The sequence below is a fragment of the Cricetulus griseus genome, chromosome 4 (genome assembly GCF_003668045.3).
Source record: "Cricetulus griseus strain 17A/GY chromosome 4, alternate assembly CriGri-PICRH-1.0, whole genome shotgun sequence".
Taxonomy (NCBI): domain Eukaryota; kingdom Metazoa; phylum Chordata; class Mammalia; order Rodentia; family Cricetidae; genus Cricetulus; species Cricetulus griseus.
This window is the reverse complement of record NC_048597.1, coordinates 188849286-188872943: the sequence shown is the minus strand read 5'-3', so window position 1 is coordinate 188872943 and position 23658 is coordinate 188849286. Positions and strand designations below refer to the sequence as shown.

Here is a 23658-nt window from a genome sequence, read left to right as displayed (position 1 = left end):
TCTGTAAGAGCAGTCTGCACTCTCAACCAGAGTCATCTTTCCAGCCCCTATGAGGAAGTTTTGAAGAACTAAATCAGTAATAATTATTGTTTCGTTTACAAGTCCCCAAGAACCTCCCATCCTAGTGCATATAACTAGGTGTTTTGTTTTGTTTTTTTTTAGAACTAGACTTTTTGATGGAGCTATTCCTGTTTCAATTCTCTTTATAGTGAAGAAGCCACTATAAACCTGTTCTCCAGAGAACAACTATCCCATACAGAGCCTTTAACTGAGCCAAGAGACACAGTAGAGTTTAGACGTTGTTAAGTAACACCTATAGCCTGGGTTTTCCACAAGTTACCTATAGCAATTATCCTTGGGATCGCTGGATTCTCCTCCGGCCTGTTAGCTGATTTTGTCATTTTATGATCCACCCACTTTTCCACTGCCACCAAGACAGTGCCCTGGGAGTTCCCTTTCCCCTCTTCTGGCATGGCCTGGCACTTGCTCTCATGCCAACAGCCCAGATTAGGCTACAAAGCAAACTGTGATAATATCTACCCAGCCTAGATTGCCAAGGTCTCTACTGCTTTTAGAAAAACAACTGAAGTTCCCAATACCTGCCCAGACTCCCAGTCACCTGCACCTCAGCTTCCTGGTCACAACAGCTAACTTGCTTTCTTGCACTTCCTGCCAGGCTTGTCTGTGTAACTCCTCTTCCCCAGAATACCCCTGTCCTCCCTCTCCTATGAAAGTTCTCTTGGAGTTTTGGACATTGCTGATCGTTTTCCCTTGGAGAGGCCTTCCTCCATGCCAGAATCCATCGCATAGCCACAGCCACACCCCACAGCACTCCTAACTTTACCATCACATAGTCCATATTATATAATGGATATTTGACTAATCTCTGCTGTGCCCTCAGCTCTACAGAGCAGAGCCTACGTGGATCTGGAAGAGAACAGACACTTAGTGTCTCTAAGTGTCTGATAATTGACTTTAAGATTTTAACTCCTATATGTAGCTATTATAATAGGGAGTTTAAAAACTGTAATTCCTATTTAAAATAATGTCCTTCTAAGATCAACGGTATGATTCTGAATGCCTGTGCTCTCAGAAGAAAAAGCAGCATCAGAATAGTATAGTGTTTTAAGATTATGGATATTCACCCCTATAGCTCTTTTGATGGAGAAGGCAGACCTCTAGCATAGATAAATGAGGTTTGTGAGTAGACCTCCAATCTCACATAGGGCATTATATTTAATAATGGACATTTGTGCACCCCTTTCTAATCTTCATTATGTTTACTTACTGGTATTTACTGTCCTAACTAGATTTGGTGACAAGCCCTAAGTTTACAGCACAATGCAAATGTGACTCAGCTTGTTCAGTTGGTATCTGGCAAGAGTACACCTGGAACAAGAGTGCCCAAGATGCTCGGTACTTCCCCCACACCCTGATCTCACCTTATCTGTGCTAGGTATCTGCAGATTGTGAAAGTATGCTCCCTCCCCAGTGTTCAAAAGCACCCTGGGGTTTGGGATCCACAGCTCAGAACCCCACAGTGAGTGCTAGAGGGCAGATGCTCCTTTTGAGAATGTGTGTGCAAGTGCAACTGCAACAGTCCAGTGAGAGGAGCCCCAGGGGCTTGGCTCTTCCCTAGTGTACGTGTGTGCTCTCCCTGGTGTACAGGTACTACCCACCAATTGAAGATGCTCTGCAACTTCTATAGCAGTTTTAAGTCAGTAGGCAAGTCAACCTGCAGCCCATGGGCCACACATGAAGCACCTTAGCTGTGAAGGTGGCCAACACAAGACTGTAAATTTATTTAAAACATGAGATGTGTGTATGGTGTATTTGTATGTGTGTTATGTAGTCTGTTAAAGTGAACTTTGAAGATGGTGGTGCCGCACAGTCCAACAGTACAAACTATTTTAAGTGTGAGCACTTAAAGGGAAATGCCAGGTCTTCATAAGCTTTAGTCTGATACTCCCCCTCAAACAAATTGATGTAGGAACTAACCTGGGAAAAGAAGTTATCGTGCAAAGAGCCTGGTTTTCCCCTAACACAGAAGTAGCCTCCTTCCGGCGTTTCCTCATGTTGTCCTCCACTGTGTTGAACTCGGACATCGTTCCTCCATAGGGCTGGCCAGGTGTCCCTTCAATCATGTAACTTCCATACTCCGGTCTCCAGAGGGTTGGGTGGCTACAGGAAAGTCATTTTACTTTAGCTTATCCTTTTATTGTGGTCCACTCACTTTTTAAAATTTTTAAAAGATGCATTAAAAAATTTAAAGCTATTGTGTACACATGAATAAAAGGTGTATTAAAAGCTGTCAATTTTCTATAGCTTTTCAACTACTTAAGGCTGCTAAGTGTTGAGTTCAAAATATTTATAAGTAACTGAAAATGCACACATGTATTCTGTGCAGACAAAGCTAGCCCACTTTACAGGCTTTCAGCTCAATGTCAGGGTCCCCAAATGCAGCTTCCCAAAACAACTAAATAGAAAATGAACTAGAGACTAGATGGCTTTGGCCCCTCTCTACTCCTGTGCAAAGAAACATTTCATCAGAAAAAAAAAAAAAAAAGAAAAGAAAAAAAAAAATAGAGGTTGAGTGTAGTGGCACATGCCTTTAGTCCCAGCACTTGGGAGGCAGAAGCAGGTGGATCTCTGTGAGTTTGAGGCCAGCCTGATCTACAGAGTGAGTTCCAGGGCTACACAGAAGCAGAGGAAATATTTAAACATCTTGCTGCCAAAACAAAACTGCTTCTAGTTGTCTGAATTTGCTGTGGATCTCAATCCTATTTCAGAAATGTGTCTTTAAGAACAAACAAGCCCTTCCACACTGAGCCAACTGTGCTGAGTGTTCTGAGGTACCCTTGAGGTAACAGTATCCACACTTTATAAGAGATGAGGAGGCTGAGGCACGGAGAGGTCAGGTGACTTGTTCAAGTCTACTTACTCACCAACTGAGCAGATGAACCAGAGTTGAAAACTAACTTGGGACCCAAGCCTACACTCTTAACCTCTGTCATCTTGCCTTCTAGAAATCTGAAGAAAGATCCTATGTCTTGGTTACTCTAAAGGCTCCAGAACCACTAGGCTGAGTCTCGAATGTGCAAGCTTACTTGGGGTTTGTCCTTTCTCCCTTTTCCTGCAGAGTTTCAAGAACGTCTTCTCCAGACAGCACCAACTGGACTTTTCTATTTTCATGATCAAAGGACACCAACATGTATTCCACCTGTGGAAAGTAATATAAAGGCAAGATAGATTATAATGTTTTTCCAGACTTGAACTCAATAGGACCTTCAAAAATAACAGATCAGGAGAAGTGGAGCTGTGGTGGTGCACACCTTTAATCCCAGCACTTGGGAGGCAGAGGCAGGAGGATCTCTGAGTTCGAGGCCAGCCTGGTCTACAGAGTGAGTTCCAGGACAGTAGGGTGGTTACACCAGAGAAACCCTGTCTTGAACACCACCCCCCAACCCCCGGGAGAAAAAAAGCAAGGAAACAGAGCAGGGAACTGGAAAATGAGAAGGTTGGAAAGGAGTCACAGAGACTGGGACCATCATATCTGCAGGCACTACAACTGTAGAGCACCGTCCATCTGTAGTTCACTGTGGGAGGACAAGAACTCTGAATTCTTCAATTTCTCTCTCCTCTCTTCTCCTCCATAGCCCATGGAAAGTTCAAGATGTCCATTCTGACAAGTACTACTGGATGCCTTTGAAGCTGAAATGCTGAGAGATGCATTTGAAAAAGGAAGAATTCTACTGCTCATTTCCTGAACTGTTCAGCAAAGTGGCTCTCCAGACATCTGAGTCAAGATAGATTACAGTTCCTGGTAGATTCTTCTACCATCCTGTAAATTCCCATTCTTCTTCAAGGATTAAAATCATAAATGCATCAAAGTAAAGACATTATTTTAGAGGTTTCTAGTTTTGGTATGGTACAAGTAATTTCAGACAACTTCCTTGATCTGAAATGCTATTATTTATAATGTAGGACACCTGATAGAATCCTAAAAAGAAAAGAAAGAAGGAAAGAAGGAAGGAAGGAAGGAAAGAGAGAAAGAAAGAAAGCAAAGAAAGCAAAGAAAGCAAAGAAAGCAAGAAAGAAAGAAAGAAAGAAAGAAAGAAAGAAAGAAAGAAAGAAAAATCACAGGTCAAACACGAAAGACAGACTTCGGGGACAGAATAAAACTTCAGCTTGCTTTTGTTTTCTGAGATGGCATGCTTTAAAACAATGAGAGTTGGTGTAGAAATTTAGATTATGAATCACCATCTGTGAATGAAATAAAATACCCACTATTCACATGTGAACAAGAAGTTGTGGATTGAGCTACTCAAGCAAATGCTTAGCTGATTCTTCAGACAGCAACTATAGAGAACATGTGGCAAGCTGATGGCCCACAAGACAAACTAGTCCCAGACATAGCTGGCTTGGCTTATTTTTATTAAGGAAGGGAGGGAGGAGCGAAGAAAAGGTAGGTGAGAGTGTATCTACTTCTTTCCCTGTGTTTCACATATAAACGCAGAATCTCAACCTTAAATATACCCAGAAGTCAGCCTGCAGCCTGCCTGTTCCTTCTGAGTGCAGTTGATGTCAGTGTCTGATCTTTTAGTTGTCTGGATTTAGCTCAGTATTGGTGGGCATTCAAGTCAGCCATTCCACAGTTGGTTTGCTGCTAATTGTTTTGTTTTTAGACAGGGTCTCCTTTAGTTACCCAGGCTGGCCTTGAACTCATCATGTAGCCAAAGTTGATATCAAACTCACAATCTTCCTGCCACAGCCTTCCTAGTGCTGAAGGGTACAGGTATGTAACACCATAAGGCGAAGCATAATTTTTTAAGAGACATTTTAACTGGTTTATTATAGGCCCAGCTGAGTAGAGAGACTAAGAAAGAAGAGAAGCAGGGTTAATGTCTGACTGCCATGGCTGGTCGCCATTGAGAGAAGAGCAGAGAAGGAGACAGTAGAGGAGAAGCATAATTTTTAAGAGGCTCTTTTTCCCCCCTCTTTTTTTTATAGAAGGAAAATTATTTTACATGTCAATCCCAGGTCCCCCTCCCTCCTCTCCTCCCCTGCCAAACCCCCCCCCAACTAATGCTTTATCCATACATATCCTTTCTGTTCCCCAGGGAGGGCGAGGCCTTCTATAGGGGGTCTTTAAAGTCTGTCATAGTCTTTGGGATAGGGCCTAGGCCCACCCCCTTGTGTCTAGGCTTAAGAGGCTCTTTTGTTTTTCAGTTAAAACACACAGAGATATGAACATTTATAACCACAGGAAATGGCATGGCAGTTTATATAAAAGAGAACTATATAAAATATATATAAAATTTATATAAAATATAAAAGAGAACTAACTAGTCAACCAACCAACCAAATAAAACACTTGCAGTTAATATCACTAATCATCTCATTGATGAATTTAGGTTCCTATCAAGAATTTGTAGTTTAAGATGGGTATATGAAAGAGAAATATGAGATGTTATAACCACCCAGTCAATGTAGCGAAAACCCAAGGCTGAAAATGGAGAAGGGCTGCCCACCTGCCAGACTGCCTGCCAGACAGCAAGCAGCCACAGACTTAGGACTCCTGACTAGCTCAACACTGTCAGACCATGGCACTTTGTAAGACTCAGGAGGGGCACATGAAACTACTACCTGAATAGTACTACTATTCAGCTATGTGTGTTGTCTGCAAAGGAGCACAAAGAGAGAGTACCGTGACATTTTCATTCATAGAGCTTAACCTTTAGAACCTATTCTTACAGCTGAGATGTGACATGCTCCCTGCAGTCTCATGTGCTTGGCAGCACTGTTTGAAGAAATTGTGGGGCCTTTGTGATCAGAGGTACAGCTGGCAAAGGGGGTCACTCCTTGAAAGTCATGTCTGCTTCCTGTTGTCTTGAGATCTCTGCTTCCTATACCCAAAGTTCCCCCTTCCATGGACAGACCACTCTGTCACCAGAGGTTCCCCCTCCCAAACTTGCTTCCGATAGCTGGAGGGAATCTTCTTCCTTTGCTCATTGACCCACATATCGGCCTGGCATCATCAGTTAGGGATGTATCTTAAACAGATACATTCAACAGAATAAGCATTCTAAAAAATAAACTAAGAATCTTAGTTTACTGGGTCTGCATCACCTATCTGTGTCCAAAATAAGCAAGAATATCTGTGGTCATTATACAGCTAAACTGAAATGACCAGTTAGTTTCCTAGTGTGAAACGGAAATCCTAAATTTCAGAAAGTTAAATGCTAGTCTCAAATTTAAAGCATCAAGAAGGGCAAAAGGAAAAAGCTCAAGCTCATTGTTTTAAATCAGCTGAGTGACACTGAAGATGCTAATAAGCCAGAGTCTTACTTCGAATAACCATCCCGTGATCTCATGAAGCAAACAGAAGAGAAAGTATCAGAATACTTACTACATGAGAAACAAAACCTGACTTTTTAATAAGGCCTACATTTGAATGAAATCTTATAAAAGTTCCTGAGCACTTTTCAATTTTAAATAAGTAACATAAAACAAAATGAGGTTTTTCTTCCTCTCGTCTTTCCATAGCAGTCCTCAGAATTGCTCATTTCGTGACTCCAATGCAGCACCTGTCACCTCAAAATGCTAACGGAATCTCTAGCAACCAAAGCAGGGTTAAATGGCTCAGTCACCTAAACAATGTATGATAACGACACAGGAAGTCAAAGCTTTCCCATAAGATGCCTAGAGCTACAACCAATGTTTTACATGTCGATGCCTGGATTTCACCCCTTTGCTAACTGCTTCCTTGACATAACAGAAAGAAAGCTAAAGAGAAAATAACAACAGTTCGGAGGCTTTCTATGCCACTTTTGACTTCAAGGATTAACACATAAGTATTATCAGTTACCGCCCCCACACTAGGTCCTTCTTACCCCTCAGAAATGTGGACCTACAAGACTGAGTGCCATTGGAGGAGGGAAAATGTCCAAGAATTGAAGGGTTAAATTATCAGGAAGATAAAATTCGAAAAGGCTTAACAGTAGAAGTGCCAGATAAACCCACAAATCAGCATCTCAACACTTGGGGGTCAGGAGGTTACAGAGAAATAAGGAGGAGGGATGGGTTAAGTAGGGGAAGAGTATTCATGCCTTTTCTAGGAACAGGCAGAGATTATCTGGAAATTCACTTTTTACTTCTTTTCTGTTCTTTCCAGTTGCTGCCATGGCAACCCTCCAGTACTGGGGCACGGAGAATGGATTATCAGCACATTAAAGGCTATGGGGGAGGGATCAGTCCAGCAGTCATATCAGAACCAATTTCAGTGAGTCTACCTAGCAGGGCTTCTGACCCACACAGCTACCTTGCCCTCCAAGACAAACAAGTTAGAGGTCACGTAGGCAGCACTTGGGGTAACTAGCAACAGTAGTCCCCCTTCCATGAGGATTTTCTTTCTCTGGTTTAAATTACTCAAAATCCCAAAAACTTGTTATGTCTTAGCTTCTGACAAAGATCAATCATGTAACTCTTTTTACAGTGTATTGTAGTTATTTGTTAATCTCTCACTGTGTGCAGCAATTAAACTTGATTTAACTAACCCTAATGATTAAGAAGTGAATATGCCAATTCTCTAACTCTGACTAGGCTATAAGGCCAGAATTCCAGAAGTATCTCATAAGCAGACTGAATACATATGCCATTCTGAAGACATTATCAATTGGCTGTAGAGTGACTAATTCAATTTCATGTAATCAATGTACCATGCCAGAAGTAGCAGAGGAAGAAACAAAACACTCAGCGCACACCAGCATCAGACGTCTATTCCACATAGTACACAGAAGACAACTCCCTACAAAGAATTTGAAACATGGCTGCCCAGAACCCATGACTTATCCTTCCACATGGAAAAAGGGACCAGTAAAAGTACCTGCCCACTCTGCTATCTTTTTAAATATATACTGCTTTCTCTATACATTTTCTATTGCTGAGAAATAGAAACTTTTATCCCATTAGTTAAAAGTCACTAAATCTTTCAACAGTTGAATCAAGAACACAGACATAAAAATCTAGTCTTGCATATCTGTGAGCTGTTGAATTAAGACAAAAGGCACACATAAAAGGCTATTGTGAACTCTGCTGTATATGTTAATGTTACCAGGAACAACCAGACATGTAATTCTAAGTCATAATGCAGGTTTGAGCAAAGTTGAGCATCTTTATGTTCATGTAAAATTATACCAATAAAAATAAAGAATCTTAGTTGAAGGTGATCCAAGTACTCTATAATATACTGAATACAGAACAGACATATAGCAAATATCTGTATTAGAGGTTAAAAAAGCAGTAATAACACTCAAAGCCTGTAAGTGGTACTTGCCAGTAGTACAAATTAAACTTTCTGTCCTCTCTTAGTTTTATAAATTGTGAAGTTCGTGGGAAGGGACGTGCTGGGCATTTTAGGAAGCAGTGCCTTCTTGGTTTCTACTTGAGCAAAGAGGAAGTAGTCCATTTCCCTAGGACTAATGGGAAGCTTCCCAGAGAATGACTACTTTGAGAAAGCTCCTTTGTCAGCTTCTGCATGAATGATAACTAAGCAATCTCCACACCCAAAAGTGTTTGACCCATATAGCATACACTTGACCCCTGGAGAGAAGGAACCCGGTACCTGATGTGCAAGGTGCCACAAAGTACTGTATTTCCCCCAAAAGTGTGTGTGGTGGGTACTCTTTACACCACAGGAAGGGTCAGTAGAGGAGGGCAAGAAGGCAAAATTTCTTATAGCTTAAGACAGGTCTCTAGCCACCCTCCAGAAGCTGGGTTCAGGGCTAGCCCCTCCACTGTTGGCTCTCTTTTAGCCTTGACTCTATGGCTAGAACCACCAGTACTCCCCTCAGAGACCCAGTTTTCTCCTTACACCAACTCCTGGGCAATTCCACATTGGATGTGCCATTAGTCATCACAGATTAGTCATCTGTGATGGCTGGAAGTTCTTCCCCCAAAATTGTTATTAATGCTTTGCTGTTTGGGGAAACTGTTTTCTAGATCTAAGGCATGGTCCAGCTGTCCATTCTGCCTAACACTTCTTTGTTCTTTTATTCTTAAATCCTGAGCAGGGCAGGTACTGGGAACACTAAAGAGCTTGGAAGATGCAGCTTTTGCTCTAACAGTCACACTATAGCTAGAAAGACAGTCAATAACACTAGAAAACTAAATGAACTGAATGGGTGCTCAAAATGTATGTGGAGTACAAGGGCCTAATTAAATCTAGGGATCCAGAGGGCTTTCCAGAGAAAGGATGTGTCATTTAAAGTTATTATCTAGAAGGGACACTGGCCACACAAAGGCAAGTGCCTACAGATCATTCCTGCAACATAAATACAACTTCCTAGACACTCCTGGGAGCTGCTGTCTTCCCAGCAGATGTAGTGTGTGCTCACACACTGGACATCATCTCACAATAGTTCTCCTCTAAATCATAAACTCTTATCCAAGATTCCCTATAAAGAAAGTATTAGTAACTTATTTTGGGGACACATTCTCAGTTATCAAGTTGGACAGGGCCATTTCCATATCCAGCATGACACTCAAACCTTAAGCACCTGTAGGTGAGAGTCACAGTGACACTACTAATTTCTAGTTACACCACAGTAGGGAGAATCTGAATGTCAAAAGCAAGAACAGCTGTGCTAAGCACAGTGTAAAACTGGGTGGGAAATTTGTGGTGGTTGAGTAAGAATGGTCCCCATAGGCTCCTGGATTTGAATGCTTAGTCACCAGGGAGTGGAACTCTTTGAAAGGATTAGAAGGATTAGGAGGTGGCTTTGTAGGAGGGAGTCTAAGACAGGCCTCTTTGTGCACTCCCCACCCTCACTTCATGGCTAGTGGATGCGGCTGTAGCTTTCAGCTGCTGCTCAGTGCATGTGTGCTGCTGCATTCCCCACCATGATGACAATGAACTTACTTACCCTCGAAAACTGTAAGCAATTAATTGCTTTCTTTCTAAAAAGTTGCCTTGGTCATGGTTTCTCTTCACGAAGCAATAAATAGAACAACATCCTAATGCAGAAATTTTCATACCAAAATTTGAGATTTTGATTTAAGGTGGACTCTGGTGTTATCATAAATATCAGAACCACAGCATTTCTGGCCATGTTTAGCAGTTTTGGAGAACAAAGTGTAAAGTACTGTGGCTTTCTACCTGCAATAACATGGCAGTACTGTAAACTGGTGAGATGTTACAATAAAGTGTTCATGCCTCAAAAAGGCTTTCTGTGGAATCTTAAAACATCTCCTATATCATAAGACAATAGGCCCCACACAATACTTCAAGATGTCAGTTTATGCCACAGATACACTCTAGGTCAAGTTTAGATATTTAGAAATCAAAATAAATTTGGCCTTATCCTGATCTGGTCTTTGGTTGGTATCTGGCATGCTTGATGGGGACTGTAGCTTCCAGAGCTGGCTGCGTTTTATAATTATTAATCTCATATCAATTATTAACCTCGATTTTAACACTTCATAAGTGAGATTCTCTTGTAGGCAGACTTACCTCTCAGAGTCACTCTGGCCCACAGAGGAAATTTTTCACATGGCTAGTTTAATGAGAAGAGGACCTTCTTCAGACTTTAAGAAGAAAATAGGATTGTGACTCTCATGAAAGGAAAATTGATCATGTTCTCCTTATGGTTATTTAGACTTTAATTACCAAAGTAAAATTTTAGTTATCTGATGTCAACTAAATAGTACAGGCCAGAACACTTCTATTACTGTAGGAAGAATAGAAACCCAAGAGAGCAGGATTTTGACCTGGACACACTGACAGTGGTACAAAAGAGCCATGAATGTAGATCTCCTCCCTCATGTTTACAATTTTTCCATATTAATTTATTAATCTAGGATTTGGGGCATGTCATGGTGCCTGTGTACATATAGGTTAAATGATAATTTTTAGGAGTTGGTTTTCTCCTCCTATTATGTGGATTCCAGGAGTCGCACTTAGGCTGTCAGGGTTGTGGGATAAGCCACCTTTATCTACCTTGCCACCCCTGCTCTTCCATGCTTTAAGGATGACATAAAACATCCATTTTCTGGGCCTCTTAATTTATGTTAGCTACTTTTTAAAGTCATGCAATGATTCTTGGCATGCCATTTTAAATTTTCTGATATGTATGAAGCTGTACCTTGTTTATGAACCTAACTAGTCTTCTCACTCAAACTTGAAGGAAGCATATCAGGTTACCAATGTGAAGTTTGTTTTGGCCAGCAATAACTCACAGTATTGTAAATATAAGCAGTTATTTACCTCAAAACAACTCTGCTTCTAGATTTTAACTTTAGTTTCTAGATTGAGGACAAACTCCTTAGCTCTTTCCCAAAACAAACTATATCCCCCTGTCAAGAGTTCTAGTCACATGTATGTGGAGGACATGGCACAGAGAACTCGAAGGCCTCTTTCAATCAACTGCCCAAAAGTAGGCAGAGCTGGAGGGGGGTTGAGGTCACTAACTCAAGAGTGTGAGAGCTATGCACTGTGCAGTGGCTCCTCCTAGGTGCAAGGGACTTTAAGGCATTAGCATGGAAACATGCCTATTACTAGAGAGAGCACTCATAGGTGTTCTCACTCAGAGAGGTGAGTAAATACATCCCCTGTACAACCTTGCCCTAAACCCTGTGAGAAACAGGAGAAAGTCGTGGCTTTAGTTCCTAGGAACCAAATCATGCAACAAGTAACAGGGGCTCAAAACAGACCTACTGTACTAATAGAGGACCATCTATGCCTCAGTGAGAGGATGACAGTAACACAAGTCCCCTTTCTCCCAAACATTGAAGTGCCATTCCAAAATGTTAAGAATCTGAACACAGATACTCTATTAATCACAGTTCTCAACAGTAGTGTCAGGGTCCTATTCTGAAGCTGTACCTGATGTCAGCACACTGACCAGTCATCCCAGCTTGTGTTAGACACGACTTGGGACATTTAGACAAGCTGAATTCTGCCTAAAGGTCAAGAGCCTTTGGTTGCTTAACTGTAAAGCAAGCTCAGCCTGAGTATCTTATGAAGGGCTGGTCCTGTCTTTGCCTTCTCATAGGGCCAGCTTGCCAGCAGACTAGCTGGGAAGGCTGCAGTCATGCACTCAACTTGTCATCCTTTGTCCTCTGGATCCAGGAATTTACTATGTACACAATGAACAGCGTCATTCTCAGAGAGCTGGCATCTCACTGAGAATTACTGGCCATCTGATAATGACAAACGCTTATGCTTAAGTTTGCCTCTATAGCTCTGAGATACATTCATGTCTTCATGAGGAGTGGCACCACTTGCCACTTGTCCCTTACCCACTCCTCTTTTCTGATCTGTGGGGAAGTCTGTACACACCATCATTCCTCCTGCCTGCTTGGGCAGCCACCTGGGGGAGCAATGGAGAGTAGACAGTCCTTTAGAACCTGCAGACCACATGCCTCACTTTCCTGCTTTATTTTTTAAGTGATATGAAAAAGTACCACCTCCACAGCCCCGAGAGGAATGGCACCAAACACAGTGAGTGCCACTGCAGGCCAGTGTTCATTGTTCTCTAGCTCTACAGCAAGGGCACAAAGCTTTTCAAAAGTTGATTACAATACCTTGGTGGTCATGGTAGATATGATGTTAGCAAATATTTATTTATTTCAACAGAGAAAAGAAATACAAGAATATCTCATTCCGGTGACAATAATAGTGTCTCACTAGGAATTTTGTTTTAGGTCTGGTCTTACTAACTCAAAGTTCCTTATGTACAAAATGTGCAATTAGGCTGACCCAGTGTCCTTCACTGCACAGATCAATCAATCCCCTCTTCCAAACTATTCAAGGGCTCACAGCAGAAATCTCCAACATCCTCCCAGGAGCATGTCAACTGTCATCCTCATCCAAACCCTCCCACCACGCTGCTTCTCCAGTAACCACAGCAAGTCTGCCAGAGCACTCCTGTGTCACTTCTTCAGGGCAACCCCCCTCAAGCAGACACCCACACTGTAACAGATAAACTGCTTTGCCTACTCTGCTTTCCCAGAGGTCTCCTTACCTAAAGGCAATCTTGTTACCCAAGGTTGCCTCTTCAGAACACTGCACTCCCTTCTATCAGCAGTAAGGCACTTATTAGGACTTCAGACTTCTTTAGGCAATTTTCTAGTTATAATGAAGCAAGTTACTTTGAGTTACATGGGTGGCCAAAATGACTCCTGCTCTTTGTCACTTCAATCCATTTTCTGCAGTTCATTCTGAGCCAAGCAACTAAGTGACCAAGCTCTTCAGAACTGAGTACAGAATAGTGATCTCTGGGTAGGAGCTGGGAGTGAAGTGCATGAACTTTGTGCTTTCAGGACTTTTGTTTACTTCCTGGCTCTAGTCTACTTGACTACAAGGGTCAACAGAACGTAAGTCCCACACACAGCTACCTCTTGGCCCACCAGCACAGGCAGGACTACACTGAAGAGTGCTAGCAATAAAGTAGCTTTTAATTTCCCTTTACATATGTCTGAGGCTTGCAGCTCTCAGAGAATAAACTCCATAAGGACTTAATTTTTTATTAACTTTCCGAGCTTTACAGTCACTGCTGTTTTCTCTAAGTATCTTCAACACTTAGAGAAGTGTGGCTGACTTCAGATACTTTAGGCCCTTGCCTAGCCCTTTGATATCCTAAGAACCCGAGCTAACTCCTGTGGTTAATTTCAATGAGATAAAAATCACATCCCAGGCTTTTTTGTGCAACACGTACATGTATGGGTGCACATTTGTATCAGTCTTTGTCTCCCAGCTTGTTTGAGACAGAGACTGCCATTTTTCTTCTGTGTATGCCAGGCTAACTGGCCAAGGACCTTCCAGGGATTGTTCTGTTTTCACCTCCTGTGTCCTGGGATTACAGATGCTTGGACTACAGCTATCTTTTACACAGGTCCAGGGATTTAAACTTGGGTCTTGACAATCTGCGGGAAGTACTTTATTCACTGAGCCATTTCCCCAGTCCACATCTTGGATTTTTAATGGTTTCTGAGAGTTTCATGGAAAATATTCAGGAGTCCCTTACTTTACAGCTTCTAAATCAGCAATTTCTTTTAGAAACAAAGGCTTTAAAAGAATCTTAAAAGGGTATTGCAAGAAAACTACAAAGATGATGGATGCGTGTGGACATTTGTGTCATCTGGAACATCTGTCTTTGGGGTACTTTTGTAATCTTATTATGGAAATTAGCTAAAGTACAAATTCCTGACCACAACAGACACACAATCTGAACACAAAGCACTCCAAGAAAGACCAACAGAGTAGAACCATGAACTCTCCTAGGACAGACCAGGACCATAGCCAGATCTTCTAGTTACTTACTATGATGTATCAAAAACAAAAACAAAACAAAAACAACAACAACAACAACAACAACAAAACTCTTCAGGGAGGAAGAGCTTGCCTACATGTGTGAAGACTCTAGGTTTGATACCCAGGTGCTACAACACAAATGGTACAACTAAAAACATACAAACAAAAATCTCTGCTGGTAAGCACTTTGTGCTTGAGTGTGAGCCTGTCTCTATGGATCATTACTAACCCATTTTTCAGGCTACTATCAAATGAGCTAGAGGAATTAATATTTGTTGAGTGCATTCCATGATTTTCAAAATTTATATGGCATTTAGAACATTCTCAAACAGTTAAAAGTATTAAAAGCACTTGCCCAGAATGCACAAAGCCCTGACTCGAAACCCTAGGCCACAAAAGGATACCAAAACAAATAAGGAGTGTCTTAGAACCAGGAGGACAGCCAGCTCTGACAGAGGATAGACAAAGGAGAACAGAGCTGTAAGGATAACAAGGTGGGGAGGCTTCCACTTCCTACTCTTACTCAAACAAAAAGTAATATAAAACCCTAACAAACAAGAAAAACCCTCAGAGATCTGCAGAGCCTCCTCCTTAAGAATTAACTAAGTCAATGTTATACAGAAGTACCCCAAAGTGACACAGATATTTGCACTCCAACCAAATCGTAACTCAGCGGTACTGGGTAGATAAGTATGCATTTTTCTGAAGCTACTCATTATCTATAAACAAATCCTTTAAAAGAGCCTCTCTCTAAATAATTATATTCCCGAAGTATTATGAATACATAAACACTAAGTATCTAACAGGGTAAAATCCACAAGCATGGAAGGCATTCAAAGCATGGAAGCATACTCAAATAGGGATGGGGGCCAACCAATGACAGGTGACCTGAAATGTCAAAAGCAATTGTTAGAACAACACTAATTATTTAATTCAGTGTGTCCAGAAGGGTGAATTTAGTAAGGCTGCAGGATAAAAGACAAATTTAGAAAGTCAGCAAGTGTATATTGTCTTGTATGTGCAAAACCAATACATCAAAAACTATAAAACATTGCTGAGAGAAACTAAAAGATAGATATACTTCATGAGTAGGGAGATTCAATATTGCTTAGGTACCAACTCTCAAACTGATGTATACTCAATAGAGTCCTAATGAGATTAAAATCTCATGAGGGTTACTTTATTTTAATACAAACTGTCTACCTTGTTCTAAAACTCATGGAAATCTGATGTATATAGAATTTAAACTAAGAATGAACAGATATTTCCTGACTTCATTCTCTACAGAAATCAAAGAAATATATATACAAATACAAATGAATATAATATTATATATATATATATATATATATATATATTCACTCAAAATATCAAAGTATAAAATCCAGTTTGAAATTTCAGTTTGTTTTGAACAGGTATTCTGTCAGAACATGGCCCAAGAATGGACTTGTGTGAGAGAATTCAGAGTGCTTGTGAGAAAATGCCAAGAAAACAAGAGTCCTAAGAACTCAGTTTCTTCAAAGCATGGAACTGTTCTTGGAGTGTTTTTATGCTTCTCCCGGATGTATCGGAGAGGAGTGAGCTTACTTTAGATTGCTTGCTGCTGTTAGTCAATTAAAAGTTTAAACTATCCCTTCTATGGAAAACACAGTTTTCCAGGTTTTTGTTCTGTTTTGTTTTTACCACGTGTGGCTTGTCCTTGTGACTATACACTCTACTCATGTGATTCTTAAGCTTCAGAGTATAAACTGTCTGAGGCGATAAATAAAGTTGGCTATTGCATGAGACTTCTGTCCACCTCATTTATCAGCTCCATTCTCCCAGGTCCCACTGTCTCTAGAGAGGTGGCACTATTCTAACTGCAACAGTTGAGTCTTTGGGTCTGGTCTAATTTTAGTGTATGATTTTTCTTTTTTTATTTGTAACTTTTTTTAATGATAGTTTACAATAAAATTCAAAAAAGAAAAATTGAATTGTGTCCAACAGTATATCCTAGTAAATCAATAAATGTGGTTCTGAAATACAATTGAGATTCTGAAATGCTATTTAATTATTATCATCTTATTGTTTTGTGCATGTGTATATATGTCTGTGCACCACATGAGTGTAGTACCCTCACAGGCCAGAAGAGGGTGTTATATCCTCTGGGACTGAAACTGCAGTTGGCTGTGAAAAGCCATGTGGGTACTGGTAATAGAACCTGGGTCCTCTGGAAGATTAACAAGTGCTCTTAACTGTTGAGCCATTTTAAAATTCCAGCATAATCTACTAAACTAATGGAATAGATCTGGTTGCAAAAACAAAACAAACAAAACAACTAATGTGGAATGTCCTGCCCATAATAACTATGGTTACTTAAATGAGATATAAAGTAGGGCCTGGTGGCACAGGCCTATATAACTCTAGCTACCTGGAAGACTGAAGCAGGAGAATCAAAATCCTGTTTCAAAATTTTTAAAAATGTTGTGGTTATAGCTCAGTAGTTGTGTGCTTGCTGAACATATCCTTGAGACAAAGAAGAAAACCTGGAAGAAAAACGAGTTTGGGGAAAACATAACTTTTTGAGAACTACTGTATTTGGTTAAAAATCTGAAATGTTTGCTTTTTTTGTGCATTAAAACTTTTTATTGTGGGGGGAGGGGAGGGAGAGGAAGAAGGGATTGACATCTGAAGCAAGCTTGTTCCTAATTTGAACTAATAAAATAAAAAAAAAACAAAAAAACCTTTTTATTGTTTAACATTTTTATTAACGTATATTATTTAAGAAAGGTCTCATCTTTACCACATTTGGGGCAGAGATGAAGAAAGGGCAGCACAGATACAAGTACAGAAAAGATGGGGTCAGGTAGGCTGTGCTCACTCTGATGGTGCAGCACCAACTTCAGTAACAACCAAGAACCTCTTGTGTTTATTATGTACAGCATGGGGTCAGGAGCGGGGATTAGCTAATCCTGTGGGAGGTCTCTGTAGGCAAGCTGTCTCAGGATGTAAAAATACTCTACTTGTACACATTGTCAACATTCATACTCAGACCCAAGGAAGGCTTTGCCAATTTCCCATGAGTGCAAGGCATTGGTCCTCGACATGACTCAAGTCAAACAATACATGTTCATTCAGAACTTCACTTGCTCCCTGCAAGTCATGACATCTTTTATACATTCTGACAGCTCCATGACCTGCTTAGTTTGAGTGCGGTAAAAGGGGATTTGGTAGCATGCCAAACTTTAGAATCAGGTTTCAATTTTGCTACTAAGAAACAGAAAAGGCTGTACACATAGCCGACAGTAATATTTTTTTTTAAAAAAGTAGTTATTGCTATATGCATTATAGATTTCCCAGATCAATAAATTTCCCAGATCAAATAAAATTCTCTGTATTTTCTGGGAATAGAGAAGATTAAACTAATGGCCCTAATGCATATTAGGAAAGAACTCCCTAACTGAATTATGTCCCTGGCCCTAAGTTGGTATTTATTATTATTGTTTCTTTGAGATAGGGTCCCTCTATGTAGCCCCGACTATCCTGGAACTTACTGCATAAAGCAGGCTGACCTCACAGAGATCCGACTGCCTAGGCTTCCTGAATGCTGGGGTTGAAGATGTGTGCCATCACAGTCAGCTTCCTCCATCAGTATACATGCACTGAGCTATAAAACCTGGTCCTGGTTCTTCAAGCTAAAACTTCTATTTCCCAAAGAAATAGCATAATAAATGGTGGCCAGAATTAGGACCTGCCATATTAAAGGTGAAATAGGCCTGTATAGGCAGAAGAAAAAACAAGCAAACAAACAAAATAGCAAAGCCAGCCAAGGTTCCAAGGGAAAGAGCCTAAAAAGAAACAACAAACAACAACAACAAAAAAAACAAAGAAAACAAAACCCTATCCAAACAGTATATACTTGAAGTGTAAAAGCTTAAAGAAATAAGAGAAAGTCAAGCAAGCAGGTTCAAGATCCAACTCAGTTTGGCAAACACTAACACAAGGTTCTTTCTCATGTGGAGATATAAACACTGAGCTAGTACATGGAGCTGCACATTTCTGAAGTGGCAGGCTCTCTTCCAAACACAACCATGACCAGTTTCAAGGTTTGGCTGCAGTCCTTTTTGTTTTTTTCCAACCAAGTCCAAGGTCTGACAGATGCAACATCAAACCTTGTAAAGCAGTGGTTCTCAACCTTCCTAATGCTGTGAACCTTAAATACTGTTCCTCATGTTGTGGTGACCCCCAACCATAAAATTATTTCATTGCTACTTCATAACTGTAATTTTGCTACTGTTGTGGATTGTTAAGTATCAGATATGCAGGATATCTGACACTCAACCCCTCAGAGGGGTCACGACCAACAGGCTGAAAACCGCTGTTGTAAAAAGTAATATTTGGTATCATGTCTATCCAGAGCAACATATTGAATCTAAAACACTTCTATCCACCAGGGTTATCTCTCATCTCCAGGGCCCATACCACTGACCACACCTTTTTTCCACTTTTATCTGTTCAGCCTGTTTCTCAGTTGTTCCCAAGGGTTCTACTTATAGACAGCATCAAGAATTGACCAGACTTCAAACATCCCACTGTGCACAAGGACTCTTGCTGACTTCTAGCTCTTGTACATAAAGCTAACATCAACAAATACTTCAGCATGAGGCAGCCAGAAGAAATGTGGAAGTGCTACTACAGACGCTAAGAGAGGCTCGGATCTGTGCTTCAAAGGTCAAAGGCAGATTGTGAACCCTCTGGAGGAGAAAACTAATGCTGAATTCACTCAGGTGCCATTTCAGGAGTAACAGCAGGGTAGGGACTTTTCCTCCTTATCATCTAGGAACTTTCCAAAATTCAAATTCTTCCGGTGTCGGTCAATTTCCAGGTAAACTCTCAACACTGGAAGGTTGGGGAAAATTCGACTTAATAGGTTTGTATGTCGCTTATGACAAGAATATTGCAAAAAAGAAATTTAGAAACATAGTCTCAGCACATTCTTAGCCAGGTAACTTATTAGGGGATTACACCTCCCAAGTCCAACTTCTCAACAGACCTGCCTAACATCCTCTTTTCAAGAAGTGCTAACTGGTTGGGTAGTGGTGATGCACGCCTTTAATCCCAGCACCCCAGAGGCAAAAGCAGGCGGATCTCTGAGTTCAACCCAGCCTGGCATACAGGTAAGAGTTCCAGGCCAGCCAGAACTACACAGAAGAAATTTGTCTTTAAAAAACAATGTTAAAACTGGCTGAAATGCTGGGCCTAAAAAGACAGAAAACAAGTGCACAGGATTGCCAGGCTTCTAACTCCTCTCCATCTGTTTGGGCAGGAAGGCAAACCTAGTCCCAACACTCTAGCCACCAAAGCCTGACAAGATGGAAATGTGTGTAGCACACCTGAGGCCTTACTCCACAGCTCCTGTTAGATCAGTTTACTTACTCAGTAAGTCACCTGAAACAGGCAATTATAATGCTCTTCTTGCCAACAGGGGGAGCACACTTTTTAAGAGAAAGGATCTAGGTGGTTCTTGATTAGAAAAAAAGGCAAGGAAGGGGACCCTCGAGTGAACAGCTGTGCTTCGGCTGCACTGAACATCTCCTGTGGATGAAGCTCTACCTGGAACAATTACAAAGATATTAACTGCCTTCCTTCCTTTTCTTTTCTTTTTTTTTATTTTTATGGATTATGGAGTCCTAGTTAAAGGTCAAAAGATGCAAAAATAAATTTTTGATTGCTCAAGTTCCACAAGAACTTTAAAGGATGCCACAATTACCTGCTGCCAACCATACCAGACACAGGGTTAGGCCCTAGGAAAAACAGGTGAACAAGAAGCCCTGTAAATGACACACAAAACACAAATGAGTAACTATCAGATGTTATAAACAGACAGCAAACTTTAGACTAAAATTGGAGAATTGCCAAACATTTTGTGTCCCTTTCCTGAAAACAGATACACAATTTTTGTAGAAACGTCAATTATTAGTCCTTATAATGACCCCTCAAGAGGTCATTTACTTTATGTGTCTTACATCCTTGTGTTTTTTAAAACGGGGAATGCATAAAACTAAATAAACAACAGTTTTAGCGTGGTCGCTTTCAGATGATTCCAACAAACGGGTCCCAGAGATCAAGCAGGTTTTAGCTGCAGGACCTAACCAGTCTTACCCAACCTTCAAGTTGTAAGCAATTACAGTTAAACGGGATAGTTAAGTCTTCCGTCCTGTAGGGAGACAAGTCCCAAGTCCTTAGATCTAGTAATGTATTCATTTAAATGTATAACTAAAGTTTCCGGACAGGTATGGGATGTGACACCCGTTTAAAAGAACCTAGATGATAGAGGGCCGAAGCAAACACCTTGGAGAAATGAAACATGATAGCAAGCCAACCCCTGGGCAAGTTAGTTCCGTTCACACTAATCTCCAAAGCGAATTGTGTCACCGGACGGACGGCGGGAGGCAGATACTCAACACACACACACCTCCCGCCCAGGCCCTCCCAGTATCCGAGAGGCTTTCGTTCCGAAAAGAATGAATGAGCCCGAGGCGCAGCGCCGAGCCCGGCCGGCGACGGGGCCGCGGGCGGCCTGGCCGAACAAAGGCGCGCGGGCTCACCTCGTCACCCCACTTGAGCACGTCCTTGTGCCGGTCCTTGACGGCGTGGTAGATGTGCAGGAACTGGAGGATGCCGTGCCGCCGCACGTGGTCGGCGTGGCGCTGGGTCTCTTCCCAGCTCAGCGGCGAGCCCTGGGACAGCAGCCCCATGGCCGAGTCCTCCTCCCGGCCGCACCTCCGCCCCGGGGGCGCCCTCGGGCCGCGCGGCGGGCGTCCCGTCCGTTCCCGCTCCGGCTCGGACCCCGCCGCGTAGGTGACAGCCCGGGACGCGGTCCCTCGCCGCCGCCCGGTCTGGCGCTCCCACGCCGGCCCTGCGGCCCAGGCCGCCGCGGCAGCGCTCCACTCGGCGCCGCCGGTGTCGTGCACGGGCTTCCTACTTGCGACCCAAAGCTGCGCGGCACCGAGCATGCCCAGTTCCGCGCCTGCCGCTCCGCGCGCCGCGCTCCGGATTTTATAGACTGCGGGCGGGGGCGGGGACCGAAGCGGCGGGGGCTAGGGGGCGGGGCCTAGTGACGGGGGCGGGGCTGAGGCCGTCCGCTGGTGGCCTGGCTATCAGCGAGTTAAGGACAGAGAAGTCTTAGTCCCAAGAGATAAAATCCGGGTCAAGAAGAAAACGATTGTTTGAATTGATGAAAAGCCGACCAGATTGCTTTTTAGGTGGGAAGGGCCTCATGCTTACAAAAACGGCGAGAGACAAAAAAAAAATATGTTGTGAAAAATATTAACTAGGGAGTCAGCTGAAATATCTGCTCAACTCTTTGCACCTGCTTAAAGTTAGAGAAATACTTTTTAATGGGTGTTGCTCAGCTCCACACGGCATGGACTGTGTAGAGTTGGCTGTTGGTTATTTACATGAATTCATGTGTCTACAAGGGGTTAGGCATATGTATGCAAACCTTGTAAGTAAGATAACCATTTGCCAACGGGATCTAGGTGACACAGACATTGTGCAGAAGAGGTCTTGTGATTATCACCAAGTGGGCAGTGTGAGGAGTTGTCTTTAGAAGCTCCCCACCTTCAGAACCTAAGGTTCATCCAGCACGGGCCAGAATACTGCTTAGGAGAGCTTTGCCATGAGTGCTGAAGGCACTAGGAACTTGATTTGGTGGGAATGAAGGGAAAGTGGCACCTTGCCCCTGAATAATTGTTCAATTAATGTTTCGCAACTGGATAAATATATGCAGTAACTAGATGATTCATTCATGTACAGAGGGCAGAAAACATTTATTACACCCTTTCTACCAGACTGTAGCTACATTTTCATTATGACTTATTTAGAGACAAGATCTCACTATGTAGCCCAACCTGGCCTGGAGTTCATCTTGCCTCGGCCTCCTGAGTTCTGGAGTTACAGGTATGAACTTCTACACCTGGCTTAGAGTTGATATTTAATAAACACTAATCACATTTAATAAACACTAATCAATGAATGCATGATAAGAATATTTTCTCACTGCCTTCATATGGAATGTGCCCATCAAAAAGCTTGGGACCATTGATATTGAAGGCGTGCTGTGATTTCCACAGTATATGTAAGGGGGCAGGTGCATAGGTTAGATGATCTAAAACTAAGGAGACAGACAATGACATCTATCTCTAGCTCATAGCTAGAATAATGATGAAAAAAAACTCATTCAAATTTTCCCCCACCCACTCAGCCTCTGGTACATACTATCCCCTACCCTATTGTGCCGGCCCCACCAACCTTCCTGTATATGGATGGTTCTTAACTACAATGTTCTGGTCTTCCCATCATCCTTCCTTTTTTTCTGCATGACAGATTTTCCAGCTGACACACTCCTTTGAGCCCTGGTTACTGTGTATTGTGCCTGAATTTGTATACACCTCTGCTTATACCACTATATATGTTAGATGGTGGCATTCTTTGGAGTAGAGATGACAGTGTATGTGTGTATTTTGTAGTTCTAGGAAAGTGCTCAATATAGACTAGTGCTTAATAATTGTTAGCTTCTCTGTGGAAAGAGCGGGTATGGGAGAGGAGGAAAAAGCTGTTTCACCTGCATGTAAACTAGTCCAATGATCATTTGGTTATTATTAAATTTCACCTCACATTTTCATACACCTGCACAATTCGGCACAATAGCCAGCAGCCTCAAGTGGATTAAGCATTGAGAGTGCCACTTACATGACTTAAAAAGTGAATTTTTAGTTTTATTAAGCTTAATTGTTCCAAATATGTTTCAAATTGATTTCAGTTGGCAGTGGTATGGCATGTCTGGGTGGATGAGGTTAACACCCCCCCACCCCTCACCCCACTGGAGGTTGTGATAAGACTACCGAAAACTTGAGGCCAGCCTGGGTTAGAGTAAGACAACAAACCCGCTAAAATTTCATCTTTCGCTTGGTAACAGGGACACTTATACATACATTTGGAACAAGTTCAGACTATGAACTCACTGAATTTTCAACTGTAGATTTTATGGAACAGAAATGCCAATTAAAGTCTTCCAATGAAAATTTAGTGACCGAAGAGACTAGATTCGAAGACTTAGTACAAAAATTTTTTAAAAAATTGCTAAAAATTATATTTGCTACATGTTGATACACATGTTTGGTTAAAATAAATAGCACATTACTTATGTTGCTCCACCAGTTTCTTTGTAGTTCTTTTAGGTGGACACTGAAAAATTTTGACATGTGTCCCGCACTCCACTTCGTTGAAACAGAGCTGGTGTAGACTTGTTTACATGTTGGAAAGTAATTTCCCCACACACCTGCTGTTTTCTCACAGAGAGACCA

The 23658-nt window shown here is 41.8% G+C and overlaps 1 protein-coding gene across 2 annotated transcripts in view; it reads right to left on the bottom strand.

The window, feature by feature from the left end:
* The window catches only part of Gclc (glutamate-cysteine ligase catalytic subunit), a 36898-nt gene extending 15585 nt beyond the window's left edge, over window positions 1-21313 (bottom strand). For both annotated transcript variants that reach the window (XM_027411109.2, XM_035443813.1), the window contains exons 1-3: window positions 20899-21313; window positions 3108-3220; window positions 1999-2181 (exon numbers count right to left, since the gene is read on the bottom strand). In XM_027411109.2, coding sequence (XP_027266910.1) covers window positions 1999-2181; window positions 3108-3220; window positions 20899-21306 — 704 coding nt within the window. In that variant the 5' untranslated portion in view covers window positions 21307-21313. The remainder of the gene's footprint in view (window positions 1-1998; window positions 2182-3107; window positions 3221-20898) is intronic.
* Window positions 21314-23658: the final 2345 nt, after the last annotated feature.